General features: G+C 38.5%; 3 protein-coding genes and 1 long non-coding RNA gene across 7 annotated transcripts in view; 3 read left to right on the plus strand and 1 right to left on the minus strand.

The window, feature by feature from the left end:
* The window catches only part of LOC115238458, a 19020-nt gene extending 1902 nt beyond the window's left edge, over positions 1-17118 (minus strand). The window contains exons 1-9 of one of the 3 annotated variants that reach the window (XM_029812310.1): positions 17058-17118; positions 16454-16544; positions 15271-15923; positions 3067-3312; positions 2641-2972; positions 2160-2405; positions 995-1301; positions 170-671; positions 4-71 (exon numbers count right to left, since the gene is read on the minus strand). In XM_029812310.1, the coding sequence (XP_029668170.1) occupies positions 4-71; positions 170-671; positions 995-1301; positions 2160-2405; positions 2641-2972; positions 3067-3181 (1570 nt within the window). In that variant the 5' untranslated portion in view covers positions 3182-3312; positions 15271-15923; positions 16454-16544; positions 17058-17118. The other 2 variants (XM_029812312.1, XM_029812311.1) reach the window with 2 other exon arrangements.
* On the plus strand, positions 3203-4137 carry LOC115238465. The gene is made up of 2 exons (XR_003884506.1): positions 3203-3337; positions 3723-4137. It is a non-coding gene; the product is annotated as an uncharacterized LOC115238465 (long non-coding RNA).
* Positions 17119-17150: 32 nt separating the features above from the next.
* Positions 17151-20471, plus strand: LOC115238461 (arginine/serine-rich coiled-coil protein 2). Of its 2 annotated transcripts, none has more exons than XM_029812314.1 (5): positions 17151-17327; positions 17608-17688; positions 18829-18956; positions 19161-19836; positions 19917-20471. In XM_029812314.1, the coding sequence occupies exons 1-5, from the start codon at positions 17265-17267 to the stop codon at positions 20217-20219; spliced, it is 1251 nt and encodes a 416-aa protein (XP_029668174.1). In that variant the 5' UTR covers positions 17151-17264; the 3' UTR covers positions 20220-20471. The 2 variants fall into 2 exon arrangements, with proteins under 2 accessions (XP_029668174.1, XP_029668175.1); XM_029812315.1 differs by having other exon boundaries at positions 19920-20471.
* A 433-nt stretch (positions 20472-20904) lies between these two features.
* The window catches only part of LOC115238462 (cyclin-dependent kinase 1), a 2740-nt gene continuing 2165 nt past the window's right edge, over positions 20905-21479 (plus strand). The window contains exon 1 of the mRNA XM_029812317.1: positions 20905-21222. Within this exon, the coding sequence (XP_029668177.1) occupies positions 21186-21222 (37 nt within the window). The 5' untranslated portion in view covers positions 20905-21185. The remainder of the gene's footprint in view (positions 21223-21479) is intronic.

Here is a 21479-nt window from a genome sequence, read left to right on the forward strand (position 1 = left end):
ATGCCGGGATTGCTCCGACAGTCATAGCGACACCAATGGAAAGTTCATCGCCCCCTAGTTTTTGCAGATGCCTGTGTGACGAAGAAAAGATATTCCTAATATCTCGAATCGCGATTCAACAAACAGTTAAATTATTTTATCTAATGACTTTATCTTAATAGACTCTTACAAAGGCAAGTAACTGTCCATCGCGCTCCAGAAGGACCCCATGACTAACAGGATGAAGACCAGCGCAGCAGTCTCGCTGCCGTACCTCTTGATAGCACTCATTGGTAACGCCAGCATGCCGCTTCTCGTGTGCCACCACCATTCGGGTGGACTGAGCGGCATGCCGTTCGCCGACAGAGCGATGACAGCCGTGAGGATCATGAGCACAGCGTGCAAAACGAGCGGTAGCCAATAGGCCGGTCCGATATCATTCGTTAGAGTACTCAGATAGCCGGACAGCGGTCCTAGTAGAGCAAAACCGAGAGAGCCGAAGGCTAGTTGGCGTCCTACATCGCCGCGACCGCATGACGTCTCCCTCGTCGCGATCACCACCGCCGCGTCAATTAGAGCCACGGCAGTCGTCGGGAAGATATCTGCGATCGAGCGTACGAATAAATACATCCAAAACGCCGCTTCCGCCCAATCTCCAGTACGTTGACACTGGCTTTCCGTCAGCACGCTGCCTGAAATGATATATTATCGTCGGTATAAAAGAAAAATTTTCTATTTCTTTTTGCTGTCAGCGTGGAAAATAAAATCGTCAAATGAATGAAGGCGATATACGACGTTTATGCTTTTTTAGAATTTTATCTGTCGAGTTTCGTTCACTAATGTTATATAAAAGTATTAGAACATGATTATTGCGGAAATCTCCAAAGAATCGATTTTTTAGGACTGCGTTTCTAATTGTAGAACTGTAATGCATCATACTTAATATTAAATAAAAAATTCAAGATAGTACTAATTTCCAATTAATTGCCGTAAATTAATTAACGTAAATTATTACCTGAAAGAATATACGGATTGACCAGATCGCATTCAATGGAGCAACTCTGATTGAACTCGGCCATTCTGACTTCCAATTCGGGCGGTATGCGACAGGCGAAGTATTCAGCCATAGGATATGCGCACCATTCCTCTTCATTTTCGGGATTCAATGCCTGTCCAAGACTACCGTTTACCGGCAAAATGCCGGAGTACTCTGTATAAACATGACAGACAATATTGTCGTCTTCATTCTTGTAGCACAGATGCGGCGGCTCATTCTCACTCATGACATAGCGACGAATTTTTTTCGTTTCTTCGCGATCCTCCTATAAAAATTATAATTATGTATATATAGAATTATACATACACGCTGATCACGATTATCTGCTTCAAATTTTATTTTTTTTACTGCGAGAAAAAGAAAATTCGCTCCTTGCTGGATGCATGTAAATGGTATTTCCAATTAATTAAAGGATTAAAAGTTCTATTTATAAAATTAGACTTTTCATAATATTATATTTCATAATATTACACACACACACACACACACACACACACACACATACACACACACACACACACACACACACACACACACACACACACACACACACACACACACACACACACACACACACACACACACACACACACACACACACACACACACACACACACACACACACACACACACACACACACACACACACACACACACACACACACACACACACACACACACACACACACACACACACACACACACACACACACACACACACACACACACACACACACACACACACACACACACACACACACACACACACACACACACACACACACACACACACACACACACACACACACACACACACACACACACACACACACACACACACACACACACACACACACACACACACACACACACACACACACACACACACACACACACACACACACACACACACACACACACACACACACACACACACACACACACACACACACACACACACACACACACACACACACACACACACACACACACACACACACACACACACACACACACACACACACACACACACACATATATTTTTTTTTTGTTTTGTTTTATCGCGGCACACTTGTCCTGTAACACAATCGAGATGCCGTGTTTTTTGTAATCGTAGCCTTACCGGCGCGTAGGGTTCGCTGTATAGCGGTGCGACCGTGATCTCGCCACTGCCGTCGAAGAAATCAACCTCGGGGTCGACGGCGCTTCGGAAGGTTGTTGTGTCAGACGCAAGTTCTGAATGCCATCGTTGCCAGCCGGTCGGATAGCAAACGTAATTGCAGTCTCTTAGCAGCATGATGCCCACCCCGCTGTCGTCATCGGTCCAACGATGACAGCCAAAACGGTCCTCACACCTCTCTTGCCGCACCTAGAAAAAGGATGTGATTACGTTTATTGCAATTTAATATTATTTACAATTAGAGAGAAAGAGAAAAATAAAATTTTAATTATAAAATTCAAATATATTTTCTCCACATTTTTTTTTAATCCACGGATTTTAATTAAAGTTTAATATATACAGTTAAAATATTCTTCAGATATATATCATTTTCTCTCAATTCTCTTTACTATTTATCTATCAAGTTAATCATTTAGCTCCGCACCATCGCTCCCCGCCGATCGCAGTTGAACTTGAGGCCCGGACCTTTCCCGGCTGATGGTAGAGTGCGGTCCACGGAGGGCACTAGCAACAGTAGCGAGTAGAAGAGTGCCGAGAAGATGCAGGCGACGGCGATCATTACGCGAAGGTAACGACCCGTCGACGATTTGTCATTGTTGCTCTGACGGCCGGCGAGCTTGTCGGCAATCGGTCCTGCTATCAACGGCCCCAGTATCGCTACTGCCGGCGAGACCATCGACACGAACCTAACATTTTCAATATTTAGTCCCATTTTCGTCATGTGCAATGGAAGAAATGGGAAGAGACAGCCGATACCTGAAAAGGAATAATCGTGGATCGTTAGAAGTCGTCCGAATTGATCGAACTAAAAACTAAAGCGATTGTTTTTGCGATGTCGACTGATACCTACCACCAAAAAAAACGAACAGAAGACATTTGAGCGATATCAGATTCGTGTTGATGAGCTTCTTCTTCGGCAAGTCCTTCTCCATGTCCATTTTCTCCGTTGACGCCATCGTGGCCATCGCGAACGAGCAACCGGGTCAGTCTTACTCGGGAACGATCGCGGGTGTGCCGATCAATCAGGACGACCTGGGGTCGTCTACTATGCTGACTGATCGCCTATTTCCATCGTGATGCGTCCATTCTGCGTGCGCTTGAGATGCCAAAGAAAAAATTATGTGCGGATAATAGAGCTATTTATAAATATTTATGAATAAATACAATCGAACGAAGAACGAACATATCTTGTTAATTTAATATAAAGCTATTTCGATAAATTTCAAATATATAATTAGCAGAGGTGACATTAAATTTATTCCACTATTGCAATCAAGATTAAAAACGAAATATTTCAAATAAATTAACTATCAGAATTCCGCGCTATATATATATTCCACTGAATTAGTTAATATTTATAATTTTCATTGCAAGAATGAAAAAATTTGTCTGCTAATTATATATCTGAAATTTTGTCATTTATAAAAACACAAACAAAATATTTCAAATATGATTAATTATATAATTAATCATAATCCAATTAATTATTAATTGTTTTTATAACAGACTTATACAAAAGCTGTGACAATACTTCGGTTGACTGAGCGAGGTCATCATGCGCATGAATCGGCTACGTGTAATCGGACAGGAAGACGATCGCACCTGCACACGCGTGCGGGACATCAAAGGCAACCCGTGCGGATGTAATAAATCGACGTCACATCGATTCTTAACGTGCGATAATGAAATCATTGTACCATATTTATACTTTGACCTGGTGGTCACCTGGTTGTCAGACGTGCCACGGAAGTAAATTATCAGATGTATACCGAATATGTATGTGGATCTTCGTAAATGTAAAGCTCGTGTAAACTTTACTTTTTCTTCTTATAATATGCAAATATATTCCTAATAGTCTATTCAAGGCGTATCAATGAAAAGACTCGTCGAAAATGTAACCCGAAGTATGTTTAGATAAAATGAGAATGCAATTATAAAATTGGTAAAAGATCTAACGAAACGCAATCTTCCCACTCGTCCTTCGATGAGAATTTGCCGCTATCAGGCGCTTTTATTATTAGATATCGTATTGGAAAAACCCTACTGTGGATTAATATAAATGGCAAATTCAGTTCGCGAAAAGAAAGATAGTAGGTCGCAATTAATATTCCACAGCACGCGATGCTTTTCGCAGCATTTGCGGTGATATAAAAACGAAAAAACAAGTTTAATCTAGAATATGCATGTAGTAATAAAATTACATCGACGTGTCAAATATCCGTTGCATGAGAAAAGAGAGATCGAGGCATTTATTTCTATTAGATTGGAAAGTTCCCTCGTATGCTAGAGATGACATTTATCCATGAATGAAAGTGCGTAGATATATCTTATGTGGCGAATTTATGCCAAGGTAAAACACGCGCGTGTACCATTACGTGATGCGTTTCAAGTATTGATGCATCAATCTATCCGATCCAAATGCAACGAATTCGGAACATTCAAGGCGCGTGCAATTTGTGCAGCTGTGTGTGTGTGTGTGTGTGAATATACCGGTCCGTATATATGTGTATACACATATTGTGACAATCGATTTCCGCTAAGAGTGCTGGTGATATATTAATTACATTATAACTAACTGCCCTGTCATATACCGCTAACTATATTCCGGTTTTCATGGAAAGTTAATCTGTATAAAGTTAGCATCTCTTATTTTTAGAATTTCGGTATAATTGATAAAGTTTCACTTCTTTCGCAAAAAGTTCCTGCCATGTATAAAAAAGATTATAATAATTAATATTCTATAAATGATAAAAATAAAGATTAAAAAAGTTTAATATTCTGAAAGTATTCTGACAATGCATTTTTTTCGACGCGATATATTTCTTAATCTTCGTCGAGTTTTTTACTCGATAATACTCCCAAAAAATTTTCTTCTTATTTTTATGGAGCACTCTTTATTCAACGATTGCATGTACAATATATACAGTAAAAGGACCTGCGAAAAGGGGATCGCACAGTTGGACGGTCACTTAGCAGGCGTGATTTATCTTCATATATATATCCCCCTGTATCGTTTCGGATTGATTACGTCGCCGTCGTAATTGTCGTCGTTACATATAAGATATAGTTGGTTACATAGCTCATGACTAAACTATCTCGCCATTCTTTCAGCGCGCGTCTCTCCTCCTACGTCGATTCGTAATTAAATGTCCACCTCCTCTTCGTTCGGTCGATCAGCATTTTCCGTCCCGCAAATTTGGCATGGTCAGCAACCGCGAAAGAGTAAAGTAACGTGTGCGAATTTTCGTCGAAGGAACGAACTTTGATCTTGTTAGAGAAAATCTCTTTACATTGGCTGCAAATCCAAGTTTGGAATCATTATCTGCTGACTTTTCATATATCGACGAAAATCTATCTAGGTGTTGTTAAAAAATCATGAATCTTCGGCGCAGTTATAATAATTTTTGTATTATTTATCGATTTCATATTTATAGCATATAGTTTATTTATTTTGAATTTTGTAAAAGAATCGAAAGATGCTACGAATCTTAAGATAAACGAATCTTAATCGTAGCATCTTTTGATACTTGTACAAGTGGTGACAGCATTCTTTGCTCGCAAGTTATGGATGCAATTGATTGCAATTGCGACATAAATTCTACGTTCTAATCTAGGGAATCAGTTCGTCGGTCTTGGAATGACTATAAAACAAGTTAAAGCGAACAGTGCGTGTACTGGAACAGTCCTAAGTAGGTTAACGACAGGTTACGGAAGCCTCGAATGTTTCTGCGCGTTTTAAAGAAGCGGCTATCGTGCTTGCCGCTCATAAACATTATTCCGACACGAAAATTCCTGCCCATTTCTACAAATAATAGCAAGTTATAAAATTTTATAATAATTTGAAGCTCATGAAATATATTAAGCTTCATCCGAGAAGATTCCTTGTCAATATTTACCATCAGTATATCGATTATTTGATCTAATGTCACCGAATGGTAATATTAAATTCCATTCATTTTGTATCAACATGAAGCACTATTGATTTTCAGAGACGATTTACGAGATGAATTTCTAGTCAAGAAACTACAAGCGCAAAGATTTCCGCGCGTTTTCCATACGTAATATTATGATCGCCGGCTATAAATAGACGTGTGTGAACGCTTTTTAACTAGACGAGATTCATTTAATCTAGCTTTATTCGATCCGGTGCTCCGATGAGACGGAAGTTATAGTCTGCGTTAAACGCGATAATAGAATACGCATTTAATGTCTCTTATCCTGCTTAATTTTTTGTTCGTACAAGATATATATCCTACGATATTCTAAAATGTCATATTTCCATAATAAAAAAGCCACAATATGTAAACTGCAAAATGAGACAATCAGTAGATTATTTCTAACATCTATTTTTCATAAATTATATTATTAAATAACTTCAAATTTTAAAATCACGAATTCGCTTAAAGCAAACGCTAATATCCACGGCTAAAAGGCCACAAATATCCGGTACGTTCGCGTTATTTTGCGCGGATGTAACACGTTAATTTCGGATGAATAAGGTTTTTCTTTCCTCGCGGTCCACATCTAGATGTCCTCCGCAAGACAGCTACGTTACGTCATCGAGAACAGGTCTCTGATTACGTCAATATCCAACTCCGTTAGTGTGTAGTCATGAGCAACCAAATATTCTTTGGATCTCTACGATCATAATATATTGATAAAGGCGAATCTTTTAAAAATAACTCTTACACGCTTGTCATGTACATCGTAAAAAGCCAATGATATATCTTTCCGGCTGTAATAAAAATTCTAATTGTTTCTTGGAAACGCTAATTCAATATACATGAGAAGTACAGTCGTGAAAGTGACTGTTCCCTTCTTCTCAAAGTTGAGCTCTTCTTGGTTTTTTCTTCATACATTTTGTATTTAATTCCATAATTTTATATTTATGAAAGTACGCGTCTATATATAAGCATTGACGGGATGTCAATAATGATAAAAGCCAACAATTCGCTTCTTATTCTATGAATTGAATGTGGGTGTAATTTGAACAGACAGGTTCTCGAGAATGCATGAAATGTCCAAATCAGAGACTACTTTTCCTCCGATGGAAAGTGAAAGATTTTTTATTTCTCTTTCGAGGGAAGAACACACTCTCCTTCTTTTCAGAGAGCTATTATCTATCCTTATAAGAGTCTGGACAATGAATAGATATTCTCGCAATCATTTCTTCTCATTTTCTTAATTCCGATAATGGAATGTCTTATCTCGCAGCGTAAAAAAGTCGCAAAACGCTCACAGGTGAAAACACAAGAGTTTCCTCTCGTAAGTGGCGTTTTAAAAGACCTCAGCATGAATGGCGATTAAATCTTTCCAAAAGCATGCAGTTTGCACATACGAGACCGGGCATGCTTCGATTCTCTAAAAATAGGCTGTTTTATTACGACCTATAGTTTACAATTGCGCGCACGTACCTTGTGACTAAATGAAGCGTGGAAAATTGCGTGTTGTAAACATTGTCTCGAAATAATGTCTTGTAAACAACATCTCGAGATATATACATATATAATAGACAAGAGGTATCTTATAAATATATAATAAGTATCATAAAAAAGTATAAATTTCTTTGTGAAACAATATATCTATTAAAGAAGAATCCAGATGGTAATTTGAAGCTTTTCAAAATACAAGCTAGCTTAGTTATCTTAAAGTATAGCGACACCAAGCATATACAGTCGATCGCGTAACGTTCATCTTTGTTATTCAAAATCATCTTAAGATAAGAGCGAGCGAGTCTTTTCTCTCAAGGCACAATCTTCTATTGTTACTTCCCGTGCGCTATCATGACGTATCCTGTATCGTTTACTATACTTCACGTTTAAGCAATCATCGAAGTCGCATGTATTCTCAGGATATCACGCGATACGCAATGCGTGTTTCCACATGGTTATTATGTATCCTTATTACACAGAATGCCGTCATCACACGCGTACGACCTTCCGTCCATAGATTAGTCTAACGTGTGCGACTCGGAAAATTGGGTTAATGAAATCATAGAGGAGGAAGAAGTTACTGGCGCATGTGAGCTCACCTATCCGACAACGATAGCGATGACCCTTCTCACGAAATTTCGCGCGGAAGAGAGATTATTCTGTCCAATAGTGAGTTGCGACATTGCGACATTGATACGGTGTGGTAATCACGGGCATTAAGATAATTACATGACATCGAATTATTCTGTCCAATAGAGTGAGTTGCGACATTGCGACATTGATACGGTGTGGTAATCACGGGCATTAAGATAATTACATGACATCGCGTGTTTTACTTTTTCATTAGTTTTACGAGGCATCACCTTTTATATATCTCCCGCCCGATAATGAACATGACATTTTTCGGGCGGAGCGCGGAAGGGAAGACAGAGTGACCGCTATTTCTTTACGAGTCGATAATGGAAAACTCTCGTATTAGCGCCGCAAATGAAGCACATATTTGCGATGTTGTGTGTATACATGTGTGTGTTTGCGTTGGAATGTACACACAGGAACGCGACAATGTAACGGAAATCTGCGGAAAAACGGGGGAGATTCTTCTCGTGTCTGAAAAGAGATGAAAGGCCGCAATCGAGCTGAATGACTTTAATATATCTTTCGGTAGAAATGAGATTATAATAATTTTGCGCACGCGCATGATAGATATCGGACAAATATAAAAAAATTTTTTCAGAAATTTATACGAACTTCCTTAAAAAGATAACAAAGCTACTGTTATCGTAACAAAACGTTTCCTTTCCGTTTATATCGGTACCGCCCGCATCGTCCTTGAAAAACATCGCCGACATCGCGGTAACCGTTGTTGAAGCCCGCGTGTCGTAACGTTGACAACCAGAATACAGATCGGCTTGCCGTATGCTTCAGTCACGTTTATACCAGGCGATGACGCTAGATCGCTCGAATATCTTTCGTTCCGCTAAAATCACTGATCTTAAGAAGAAAGTTTACCTACAATTTTTTAGAAAGAAAAAAGAGAAGAGAGAAAATCTTATTATAAATTATCTTCAATCTTTTTTAATAAAAACTATAATTTTGAACATTTCGTACACGGATTATGCATTTTTAGTATTTCACAAAAAAAAAAATTGAAAAATAAAAATAATTATATAAATTATATTCAATTTTTTATATATAAAAGCACCTCCTTTAAACATTCTTTAGAAATAGAAGAAAAGAGATAATAGATTATTGTATAATAGACAGAGATTATGCGTATGTCTCGCACGTGAATAAGTAGTTTACATAGTACAGGGACTATTTTTTTATCCGAAGATGGATATCATTCATCCTGTGATTTATCACACGCTTTTCACATAGATGTAGATTGTCCATGTTTCCGCGCGGACCCCAAACATAGACTAAAAATGGACCTGCATCCCTGCTACGAAACAACGATTCAATAGAGAAGCAGTGGTGTGAGACGTGAGGCACATGCAGGGACAGATTTCACGATCGATGCGAATTATTCATTCAAGCCGTTGCACGACCGAGCACCTAATTCCGCCCCATCGGTCCCGTCTCCCCCTCCTCACACTTACTCATAGGGCTGCACCCTTCGGATGATGGTGCTCTGAGAGAAATTGCGCGACGAGGGAACTTGCTTTCCCAGCATACCTCTATAGAAATGGTAAATACGATGCGCTGAATAATCGCCCGATTCTATAGCGTAATTTTGCTCGTACAATCCGACGACGGCGCGTTGGGACCTGTTGAGGTATCTGGACGTTCTTTTTTTTTTAAACGTATTAAATTAAATTACAAAAAACAAATAATTATGTTAAATCAAATCAATTTTAAGTACGTAAATTAAGCGAGGAAGAATATATTAATACGAAATGACAGAAGGTAGCTGTAAAAGTCGAGCATCCCCATGCAAGCATTACTTTTCTTACTGATCGATTGCGAAAAAAGTTTTCACGGCGCGTTGGGACCTGTTGAGGTATCTGGACGTTCTTTTTTTTTTTTAACGTATTAAATTAAATTACAAAAAACAAATAACTATGTTAAATCAAATCAATTTTAAGTACGTAAATTAAGCGAGGAAGAATATATTAATACGAAATGACAGAAGGTAGCTGTAAAAGTCGAGCATCCCCATGCAAGCATTACTTTTCTTACTGATCGATTGCGAAAAAAGTTTTCAGCGCATACGTAGAGAAAATTATCTTACAGTCGGAAACTTTCGCCAGTAACGTTGTTACGCATTTACTCACAGTCGTGCGAAACAATACAGTAATTCCATTTTGAGCATTCCGTTGGTCGGCGCTCGCGCTTTGTATTCTTATATAAATCCACGGACATTGGCATCGTGTTGACGCGATCGAAAGTTTCTTGCGCAATATTTCTTCGTAGAGTCGCATATGTAAGATTGGTAAAGACGGTAGTACTTTTCCAATAACCGATTCCGCATTGGTTTCGCAAAGTTCCTCGGCACAATAGCAATGTCAAGGGAGTAGGAAAAGATCGCCGCTGCCGATATTGTGAACTTTGATACAAAGACGTTTTCTGAGAGCCCGCGTATGGAGAACCGATGGATCCAGTTAGAGGTTCATATTTGTACGATATGCATCACCGATTCTTTCTCTCGTTTCGAATCTCTACAGAGAAGTTATATCACGCCTAAAAGATAATAAAAATAATCATGAAACTTTTGTGTATAATATAAAAGAATGAATAAAAAATATCTTATAAAGAAATTATTATTATACTCGTAATATTAAATTTTTCTTTAATTAATGATATTTTTCAAAATAATACTATTAGGATTAATTTCTAATTCAATGATAGCGCAATATTGATCAATTGTGGTACTCTGGATAGCTATATCGCTATATCATTTAATCACGAGTTGTAAAAAAATTGTTGCTTCTGTATATCTATAAAAATATGAGCTTGATTTCGTCTCGTCATTCCTTTTTGTAGCCCGATCGCATACACGGTGTCAATAACGCACGGTCGATGCCGCGCGCACGCTGCACACTGTTTATATTCTCCGGAGGTAAAACGCACAGGATGCCCGGCATGTATTTACCGCGGAATAACGGAACCACGGCGATGAGCGCGAGCAAGACAAGAAGGATAAAAGGAGAAGCAGAGATAGAGAGAAGGAGAAGCGGAGAGAGAGAGAGAGAGAGAGAAAGAGAGGAGAAGAGCGAGGTGAATCGAAAGACGGAAGAACGGCTGATAGAAAGAGGTGCTTCAAGGAAACGAAGAACCTGTGTAACAAGACTGTACAATGTCCATTTGCGATTTTACGATAAGAGTAATATAGCGTCAATGTGCGTGTTCACTCTAAAGATCTTTGATAAATACATATATCAGCGAAAAATCAATTTGAACAATTTAGTACAAGAATAAAATAAGCCCATAATTTATAAAATTCATTTTAGCATTTCATATATAAAATGAATTTTACAATTTGTGGGCATAATATATTTCTTTACAACACAAATAAGGTAATTATAGATTACAATTAATTTTGATAATATTAGTAGTAATATTCATTTTTTTTGTATTTAAAAAAAATTAAATTAATTGATAGTTGTCGATATTCAACGTAAATATTTTAAATGTATTATTCAGAAACATTCGATGAGAAAAATTATGTCGTTCATATAAATGTTTCTGTTTTAAAATAGATACTTTTAAGTTATAGCTAATGCATTCAGCGTAGGTGCAACCGGCCCTAGACGAGTGCTCAGGTCGCGAGGCAAACGCACGCGTTACGCGCGGAGTGACACGAGCGTTACTCCTGGCCGCTGGCATATAATAACACATACCGTATGTATTATACAATGTAACACCGTGCTGCCTACGTATGTATTAGAGCGAGAAGATCTTTCGTGATAAGGAGGCGGCATATAGAAGATAGTTCCTACAAAATGATTCGTATTATTCGCAATGGTACTCGCAACACCCGTCGACTCGATCGGAGATTGTTTTCTGGAATAATCGGCATTTGAATCGACGTAATCGATATTACACTTTCGCACGCTATTTCGCAAAAATTCTAAAAAAAAAAGAGATAAGTAATAGCTTTAAAATTATCATGGGTAGAAACAAGTCTCTAAAAAAACAGAAAAATAGAATGCGGTTTCCCCTTATCTCGTCGACGGTCGCGTCACACATTATACCCTCGATTATTTTCAAGGAAAATGTTAACGATCCTACAAAATGTCCCGCGAATCGCTTTCATCGGTGGGAACTCTGAATGGTACCTGCTCGCGGATCGATATAAACACGAGCATCATTTCTCCGTAGTTCATAATATTCTCATATCGCACCATCAAATGTGATTGAAACGAATAATTCTAAGCCTTTACTTCCAAGAGCTATCGAGTGTGTGTGAGTGTGTGTGTGTGCGTGTATCTATATACGACATTCTATTTCACACAGTAAAAGTTACAACGACATACTTGTCCTATATGTTGGATGTGAAGAGATTCGGTTTTTTACGTTCAATGAATCGGTTTCCCATTAAATTTAACAGAAATTTGCTACGCAAATAATATTCTTATTTCTTGTAAGAAGCACTTCTTAATAAAGCAATTCCTCTGGAAACACTCAAAAAAGTGGTATTGCAACTACAGCAAAAATTTTCTGGGTGCGCAAAATTAACTGAGGTACATAAATGATTAGCAAATACTGTGATATCGCATATGTTTCGCATTTAATCAATCTAAGTGACAGAGACAGAATTTATATCTGAACTGTTTGTGAAATTTAGAAAGAATGTTTTTCTGTGGCGCCTATCCATGTTAAGGCCAATCATACTTGTTATAAAGTTTGGCTGTGGTAGACAGAAAAAATTAGCGGCAAGAAACAAATGAATATATAATCCTCACGTCTAACATATTTGTATAACGCGCTCAATCTATCTAGCTCTTTTAAACAATTTTTCTCAATTTTTCGATGCTGCAGTTATAATTGGCAGTTATATTTCTCATAAAGATCGTTCTAGCTGTAGTATCGAAACTCATATTTATCCAATGCAGTGATTAACATTTGGCAATGGGACCTAAATTTTCTAGAAGATATTATTAGAATATTGCTGCTATAAATTCTATATGTAACAGACAATATTCTAACAGATACAAAAAATAGCGATAAATTTTTGTTGTGACACCTAGAAATCTACCTATATCAGCAAGACATTTTTTTGAGTGAACGATTTAATAGAGCAGGAATTCGTTCGACTACCGGGCGAGGAAAATTATTAACGATTAACGCGCATATAGTGATGTAACGATGCATTCCGGGTCATAAGAGACAAGTGGGGAGAAGGATAGTTACGATGCTTATGGAACTGTTTACACTTATAAGATTTTTTGTCGATATTTACCCGCCGATAGGCACGCTCAAGGATTGAAAATTAGGTTGCTTTTCGCACAACGAAGGATAATAAACAATCTACGAGAATAAAATTATATCGTTTAGTATGAAATTTGAAATTAATAAAGTTTCAAACGATCTCGGATTAAGCTTTGAGAAATTCGATTCGTTAAGACGAACACTTTCGTGCTGACGCGTTGTTAAAATTAAGTGTGCCAATATTGCTGATGAAGACACAATGATCGCGCACTATATAACTTTAATATCTAACGCATTACGAGCGTTGATTAAGCCGACATGTGGCGAGTAGACCTAGGATGTTATTCAGTGATGTTCTTTCAACGATCTTGCCGGTATCAACTGGCAGAAAAACATATATCGCGTATATACATATGTATACAAATCGTTGGAAATTGCAGCGGGATGCGAATTTGTATTTAACATTAATAAAGTTTTGAGCGACCGGAAAGCAATCATCGTGACGAATCGAAGGGAGTCGCCCGAATTTCGCAGTCGAGGAACTTATCAATACGGTCGAGATTCTGGAAACCGCGGAAGGATGAACGGATCGAAACTGCCCGTGCGAAGAGGATGTAGTCCGTTAAAAACAATTGGCTGGGATTTCAGTCGAAAAGCAGGTCACGTAGATCCGAGAATGGAATGAAAGGGAAGTGTCGATGACGATGCGACGAACGTTAATTTATTACAGTGTTTGCTTCCATCGCGTTATCGAAGCTTCATGATCGGGTATCGTTCATTTAAGAGAGAACTAGATACATCTCATTACTCGGCGATCCTCGTCAACGAAGTTACGAGAGATTCCATTAACGGCACGTTGACTTTTCGAAATTCCGATGTCCCTATGGCAAATTAATTCTAAACATCAACATATGAAATTTATGTGAAACGGAATTTGGGGAGATGTTTCTCTTTCACGGAGAAATCAGTGATTTAATTACGGAAAAAATTATTAGCCGATAAAATAAAGTTATAAAAATATAGAATTACGCGATGCAATCTTGAAAGGGCTTCGTGAATTAAAATTTTTGTCAAAATTTTACACATGGTTAGATGAAACGATACTCTCGAGTGCAGCTTTTGAATCGCATCGATAATATAAGCTGGCTATCACTAATTATCGCTGCAATTACATGATAGCATTTTATATAGATTATTCGTTAAATAATAAAACATGGAAAGAAAAGTAATTGATTTAGAGAGGGGCCCCTTGTAAATATCAAGGCTTTAAATGCACGTCTAACGAAAAATCCGTCACTAGAGAAACGCCATATAAATAGAGTTAGTATTACCTTACATTACTACGACCGGCCCTTCAAATTAGTCGCACACTGGTTAACCAATTGCGATCGACAATATTGCTCTCATTCACACAATTCACAGTTGTACTTATATCATAAATAGAGAAGGAAGATTACTTAATCGCGGGATAGCGCTAATTCACATTATGCGAGTCCTCGAGATCAGTTTCACCGATCACGTCGATTAACCACCTTGATTTTCTCATGAAATACACTCGGAATTTTTTTCTTCGATGGTAATGCTAGTTATTACATAGACAGAGGCATCGTATCAAGTCGGATGTAACGGTAACCTACATTGCACAGTGCAACCAACCCTCTCGAGGTCAGAGATGCAACCCGGGAGGTGTGCGCGCGATCGCATCCCTCGCAAAATCCAATAGAGAGTACGATGATTCACTGTATACTTACGATCCGGAAGTGCGCGACAGTGTTGCCTGTATTTGCGTGCGTACCCTCGCTGGGAAACTGGCGTCGATCCTCGGAAGGGGAACGCGCGGGAACGATATCACAGCGGATAATCGCGAGAGATCGTGTCACTGGACGCAAACGTTGGGTATCGCGGCGAACATCCCGCGACCACCTCATTCCAGCACAAAGTCCGGCGAGCGACTGTTGCGTCCCGGTGATCGGTGATGGTGATTCGCCCCGTGCAACGACGCGCAGCTCGGCGGCGCGCTTCACGTCGCCGGCTCGGCTCCACTCGGCTTGCTACCCCGCGCTTCTTCGCGCGTAAACGTCAATGCGAGATGCTACGAACGTATATACTATATACGTATGTACGTGCATTCGTGCGTATTTACTTATTTACGTGGGCTCCCATCTTTCTTTCTCTCTGTCTTCCTTTCCCGCATCTTTCCTGTACTGCACCGCGAAGATAGTGACGGCGTAGCGTGGACTCTCGGGTTCGAGTACCTCTGAAGCCGGGCGCCCGTTGCACCGGGCACCCCGTGTATTAACCCCTGTAGAGCCTCCCGCCGTTCTCAATCATGCACATATAGTCATCTTTCTTGATTTATGGTGCGACTTACGGTCTAGATGCCGTCGTAATTTCTAAAGATATTCTGAAATGTGATTCAAGAGTCAGAGATATTTCTCCATAAATATATGCGATCAAGTAATTAATTTTTTTTCTAGATTGCAATATTGAGTTATTATATCTATTAATCGGGTGTTACTTAGAATCAATGCTAACTTCTAGAATCGTGTTGTAATACCGACGCCAAAAACGTAGATTTTGCAGATGAATTAAAATATAACCAATTAAAAAATAATATAAATAATAAACACACATAAGATACGCAGGATATTTTAATTTACTCTATCATCATTAATGATATCCTTTAAGCAAGAGAAAGTATGTATCGCGCCTGTTTTGTAGTTTGCAAATCGTTGATTAGTTTTCACAGTGATGTCTCTCGATATTAGCCAGTATATATATATATATATATATATATCTCTTAACCTGTTTCTTTCGCTAATTTCTTCTCGATCGCAAATTACAATTATATTATAATGACGAGGAAGTACAAAATACGCACGTCGTGTATGGTGTTACTTGACAATGTACAGAAAAAGTTTGTTATTTTTATACCGTCGATCGGGTTTTTCCTGCGTGGGGGGGAATGATCGTTAACCTCTTCGGCATACTTGTACATCAATATGATCCGATACATGCGAGTATACTGCAAAAAAAATTAGTAATTAGAATCAATAATAATGGATGGAAGTATATCAAAATGTAAGAGAGATAGAATAGATAAGATATACATGAATAACAAATTTTTGAATTTACCTTCTAATTAGAATTAATAAATAAATTAGCAGAATCCCTCGTGTGTTTTTTAAACAAAAACATTTTCCCGTCGAACAATCGAGAAATTTCTTATATATCAATAAAATGATGGAGATTCTCTCTTGGGCATAATAAATTTTACTTTTCTCATCCATCCTCTCCTTCTGCTTTTATTAAAAACGGATTTGAAAAACATGAACAATGATAAGTGGTATAAACGATATTGCTTTCGAAGTATCGTTTAAATTGAGAATAATCTTTCGAAAAAATTACCTTAACTCTCTCATCAAGAGGTGAGATATCCTCCGCAATTGGAGAGCAAAGGAAGGAGGAAACTTGCAAGGAGATACAACAGGAACATATCGTTAATTATATGATGCAATGTATATATGTATGTACATACTATCCGTATTCGAACTATTCGGCAACATATATTCGACTTGACTCGTTCAACCAATGGCGTACAGCGTACGGCGTACGTGCGCGAGACGAAGGAAGGAATCGACGTCGACGCGCCATGCAGCCATGCTACGATAGCGCTAGCAAACGACACGATTTCGAGACAGTCAACGATTTAGCGGACAATTGATTGTGCTGTTTATACGCCATTATGGATTCCTTAGCGAATTACGCTAGCGACGGCGATAACAGTAACAATTCGGACGACGTGAAGGTGAGCAATCGCGAGGATATATGCCGGATGGTCGGGGATTAGATCGTTCGTCGTCGTTTAGGACGCCTCGAGTTGCAAATGTATATCGTTCGACATGGCTTCTCTATGCATATCCAATGAACGTTATTCCGCACACAATTTACGCGCCCCTAACAAGACTATTTATTTATAAATATTGCACTTTCATGAAAATGCACATATTACAAAATGCATTAATAGACTATATAAATTCGAATCGAAATATAATTTAAGCGCGACATAATTGATTTTATTTTCCTAGATGCCAGCTCAGGGACAGCAAGAGGCAAATAGGAGGGCTAGTGATGCCAATTACGACCCGGTACAAATGGACATGAGTGAGGTACAGTGAAAGCACACACCCGTAATCCTTGATTTTTAGTTATTAAGTACTAAACATTTGGGCAATGCCTAAGAAGATACCGCAGTGACTTTATGGGTACTGTATGTACATGCAAAGTCTTAGGCGTGATATATAAGGGGGCTAGTATTTGGTTTTGCAAGGTCGTGTCAAATTATCGATTAATGTCGTCTATAGTGAACAAATCTTATTTGTGCAGAGACAAAAGTACTATCTGTATATTGGCAATATTTCTAATCAAATTATAATTTGGCATAAGCTAGTGATTTTTATCACAATTGGGCAAAAATCAATGTGCTTTCTTAGTCTATTTGAAATCTAAATATAAATAAGACAAGACCTTGAAACCCTATCAAACACAGGATAATCAGGCTCTATCATTGACATAATTAAAATTTAAATGATAAGTAAATGGGAATAGTGCCATTTCGTGAGACAATATTAACACGTAGCTCTGTTGGTAATACATGATACAATATCTACGCATCTCGGCAAGGTCTATGCTGTGTGAGGGTCTTTCAAGACTACCCCAAGTCCTATTCAGAAGACAGAGGTGAGTAGAGGAAGCTGGAAGAAGGTAACACTAACAAAAAATCAACCATCAAAGAAACCACATGTACAAGTATACTCGGGTGATAACTAACTGCAGAGGCAGATTGATGTGAAGGGCCCTCATATTCCTCTCTTTTTTGTGACATTGTTGTTTCATACATTGATTCCATTTTACCTATCTACCGATAATTAACATACAATATCATATATACGTTATTTTTTATCAAATGTAGCGACACGCAGATGTTTATGTGTCGTGCAACTTTTGTATCAAGTACAACCAAGGATGCAAGAAAACTGAATTTATAAATTTTTCATAGAAGTTCTTTAAGTATTTTACTTTTAGTATCGAAAATAAAAATACTCTTTATCCTTGTCTCTAAATATATATATTATATAAGTTTCTCTATATATAATACATATTATTTACTGTTGGAATATCCAACTTTGCGTGTATTGAAGTTACATATTGTAAAATAACTTTTGTGGTAGGGATTAAGAGCTACTTCTTACCTAGTAGACTATATGTAAGAGATTCATATATTAAAGTTGATAATTTTTCTTCTCTAGGAGAGCAACAACAACAATTCATCCAGGGAATCCAGTAGCGAACGTACAAACAGTCCTTCAGCAGGGCAGTCTACCTTTGGCTCGAGAACAGAATCGTCTCGGGTTTTATCTTCTCCTTCAGACCAGAGGTAGGCTGGTTTGCTAACTATATATAATGCAAGTGCGCTTTAATGATACTCTATATATTTAATGATACTTTATATAGATAAAATTTGCTATAAAAGCAGTAATTTTAGTATATCTTACTAAATTTATATATATATATAAATCGTGTACAGAATAATAATACGCATCTGTGTGGTATACCCCTGCAGAACGTAATCATTTTACAGGCGAGCCGTCGATCACGAGAATCACACGAGTTCGAAAGACGATCATAGGCGAGGGGATCGCAATGATCGGAGTCGTCATACATCCGATAAGAGTCGCCGCTACGACGATCGAAGGCAACGTGATAGTAATAGTAGTCATAGAGACCGAAGCAGAGATCGTAAAAGCCGAGATGACGATAAGCGTAAAACTTCTCTCGGATCATCCAAGGATGAGAAGAGTGATGACCGAGAAAGGAGCGACAAGGATCATCATTATAGGGGGGACGACAGAAGGGATCGTAATCGCGACAGAAATGAAAGGGACAGGCGTAGGGATCGCGGTGACCGAGAGCGGGATCGGCGACATTCCAGGGACGATCGATCAAAGGATCGGCACCGGGACGAGCGCTCGAATTATCATAAGGAAAAGGATCGCACGCGGTCGAGGTCGCGATCGAGGGATCGTGCTCCACCGCTGCCGTTTAGAATGATGAGTTACCGGGAGGAGAAGGGACGGAACAAACTGGCCCAATTGGAGAAGCTGGGCATAGAGTTAAAACCGCCGGAAGGTTGCGGTGACTTGGCGACATCCGGCGGTATGCAGAGCGAGCAGAGTTATTATAATCCGTTGGCGACAGCGACGCAGGGCAAATACGCTGAGCAGATTCAGAAGAGGAAGCTACTGTGGGCAAACAAGGTGACGATTATTAATAGCGATAACGATATTGTTAATCGGCATGTCCGACACAGTCCCGTTCTATAATTATCTTTTTTCAGCAGTCAAAGCAAGACGATGGTAAGAGTACGTCGACCGCAGCTTCCACGGCCAATACCTGGATGGGGACGACTTTCACACACGATCAGGACGGAAAGGTGTCTGCCAAATTCAAGCGACTGATGGGTATTAAGGGCGATTTACCTAGCGCGCCTACTGTAGGAGCCAAACCGGATATTCTGAAAAAGCAGGAGGAAATGTTCAACAACATGGAGCAACAATACGAAGTGGCGCGAGCCACCACACACACGCAGCGCGGTGTAGGGCTAGGTTATGCTAGTGGTGGCTATCAGTTTTCACGATAAAGTGCATTGAAACTTCACATCTTCTTCTTTGTTTAATTACATTTAATATCGATAGAGAGATATACGGAAATATAGTTATGTTCGACAGATTATACCAAATCAAATCCCTTTAATTCTGAATCTTTCCTTCAAGTCGTGGATAGCAAATTGTTCTAACCCGGCTTCAGAGTTCATTATGAATATGACTGCAATGAAATTATGTACTTGAGCGTTACAACATTGCAAATAAATTTATTAAGATTATCTAAAAAATAAGACGCACTTATTTCTAATTATAAGAAAGTTTTTTGTTCAATTATACTTACTATATATATATATTTAAATATAAAAAGTAGCCTTGTTTACGGGCACAATCTATCCTTGTTTAATTTGATTCTAGAAGCCTATGGAGAATAGAAACATATTATTTGATAATGGAAATAAAGATAATATGCCTGCGAATGATGGAAGAAAATTATATAGCTATTCTTTTATTTTTAAATCTCCCGTTAAAGACTACAGTTTACGAGTATAAATCTATGCTTTGAATATACGCGCGTAAACATGAAGTTCTTACATCATAGCGTAGCTAGAGTGTAATACGGGCTGGGTTTGGGGAGCACGCTTAAAGCATCGTCCATCTTTGTTACTTACTGAAAGTTAAATAAGGACAGAGCATGCTCATAGCGCTAAAAGTGTTTCTAGAACCCAGCCACGGTAGAATAGACGGAAGCGCGCTTGTAAAGCGGAAGTACACGGTAAGTCAAAGCATCTAACGGTTACGCAGCAATACGCAGATGTGGATCGTGTTTATCAAGATGGCGTGCCAACGTTTGATTTGAATTTGTTCGTTAGCTTATTGGCGATACTTTGAGAAGTTTGTATGAAGCGAGGACTGACTTTGTCAAATCTTGAGAAGAATCCCGTGATTAGTATTGTTATATGGTGTTCAACTAACGTTTCTTTAAAGAGAGAGGACAGAGCACAATGGATAATTATATTAAAATAGAGAAAATCGGAGAAGGTGAGTTTGGAAGGACTCGCTGCCAAGTTGTTGTATCGTGTATTGCATTTGTGGGAATACATATTTACCGATCTCTTCTTGGCAGCGATTTGGCTGCATTATCTGTAACATACAAGCTCATATATCCTTTGTTTTTATGATATTAGAGTATCATAAATTGGTGTATAAACTTTGTATACACATGTGCTATATCTAAATATTTATATATAATCAAACAAAATTAGATTTTTGTTAAAAAAAGAATAGTGCAATATATA

This window comes from Formica exsecta, unplaced genomic scaffold (genome assembly GCF_003651465.1).
Source record: "Formica exsecta isolate Colony F162 unplaced genomic scaffold, ASM365146v1 scaffold34, whole genome shotgun sequence".
In the NCBI taxonomy this organism is placed as follows: Eukaryota; Metazoa; Arthropoda; class Insecta; order Hymenoptera; family Formicidae; genus Formica; species Formica exsecta.

What these genes read in the sequence shown, in the direction of transcription:
- LOC115238461 (XM_029812314.1), top strand. Translation starts at nt 17,265, where the DNA reads ATGGATTCCTTAGCGAATTACGCTAGCGACGGCGATAACAGTAACAAT. An exon ending in TACAAATGGACATGAGTGAG is followed by an intron (nt 17,689 to 18,828) that starts GTACAGTGAAAG and finishes TTTCTTCTCTAG; the next exon opens with GAGAGCAACAACAACAATTC. An exon ending in TCTTCTCCTTCAGACCAGAG is followed by an intron (nt 18,957 to 19,160) that starts GTAGGCTGGTTT and finishes ATCATTTTACAG; the next exon opens with GCGAGCCGTCGATCACGAGA.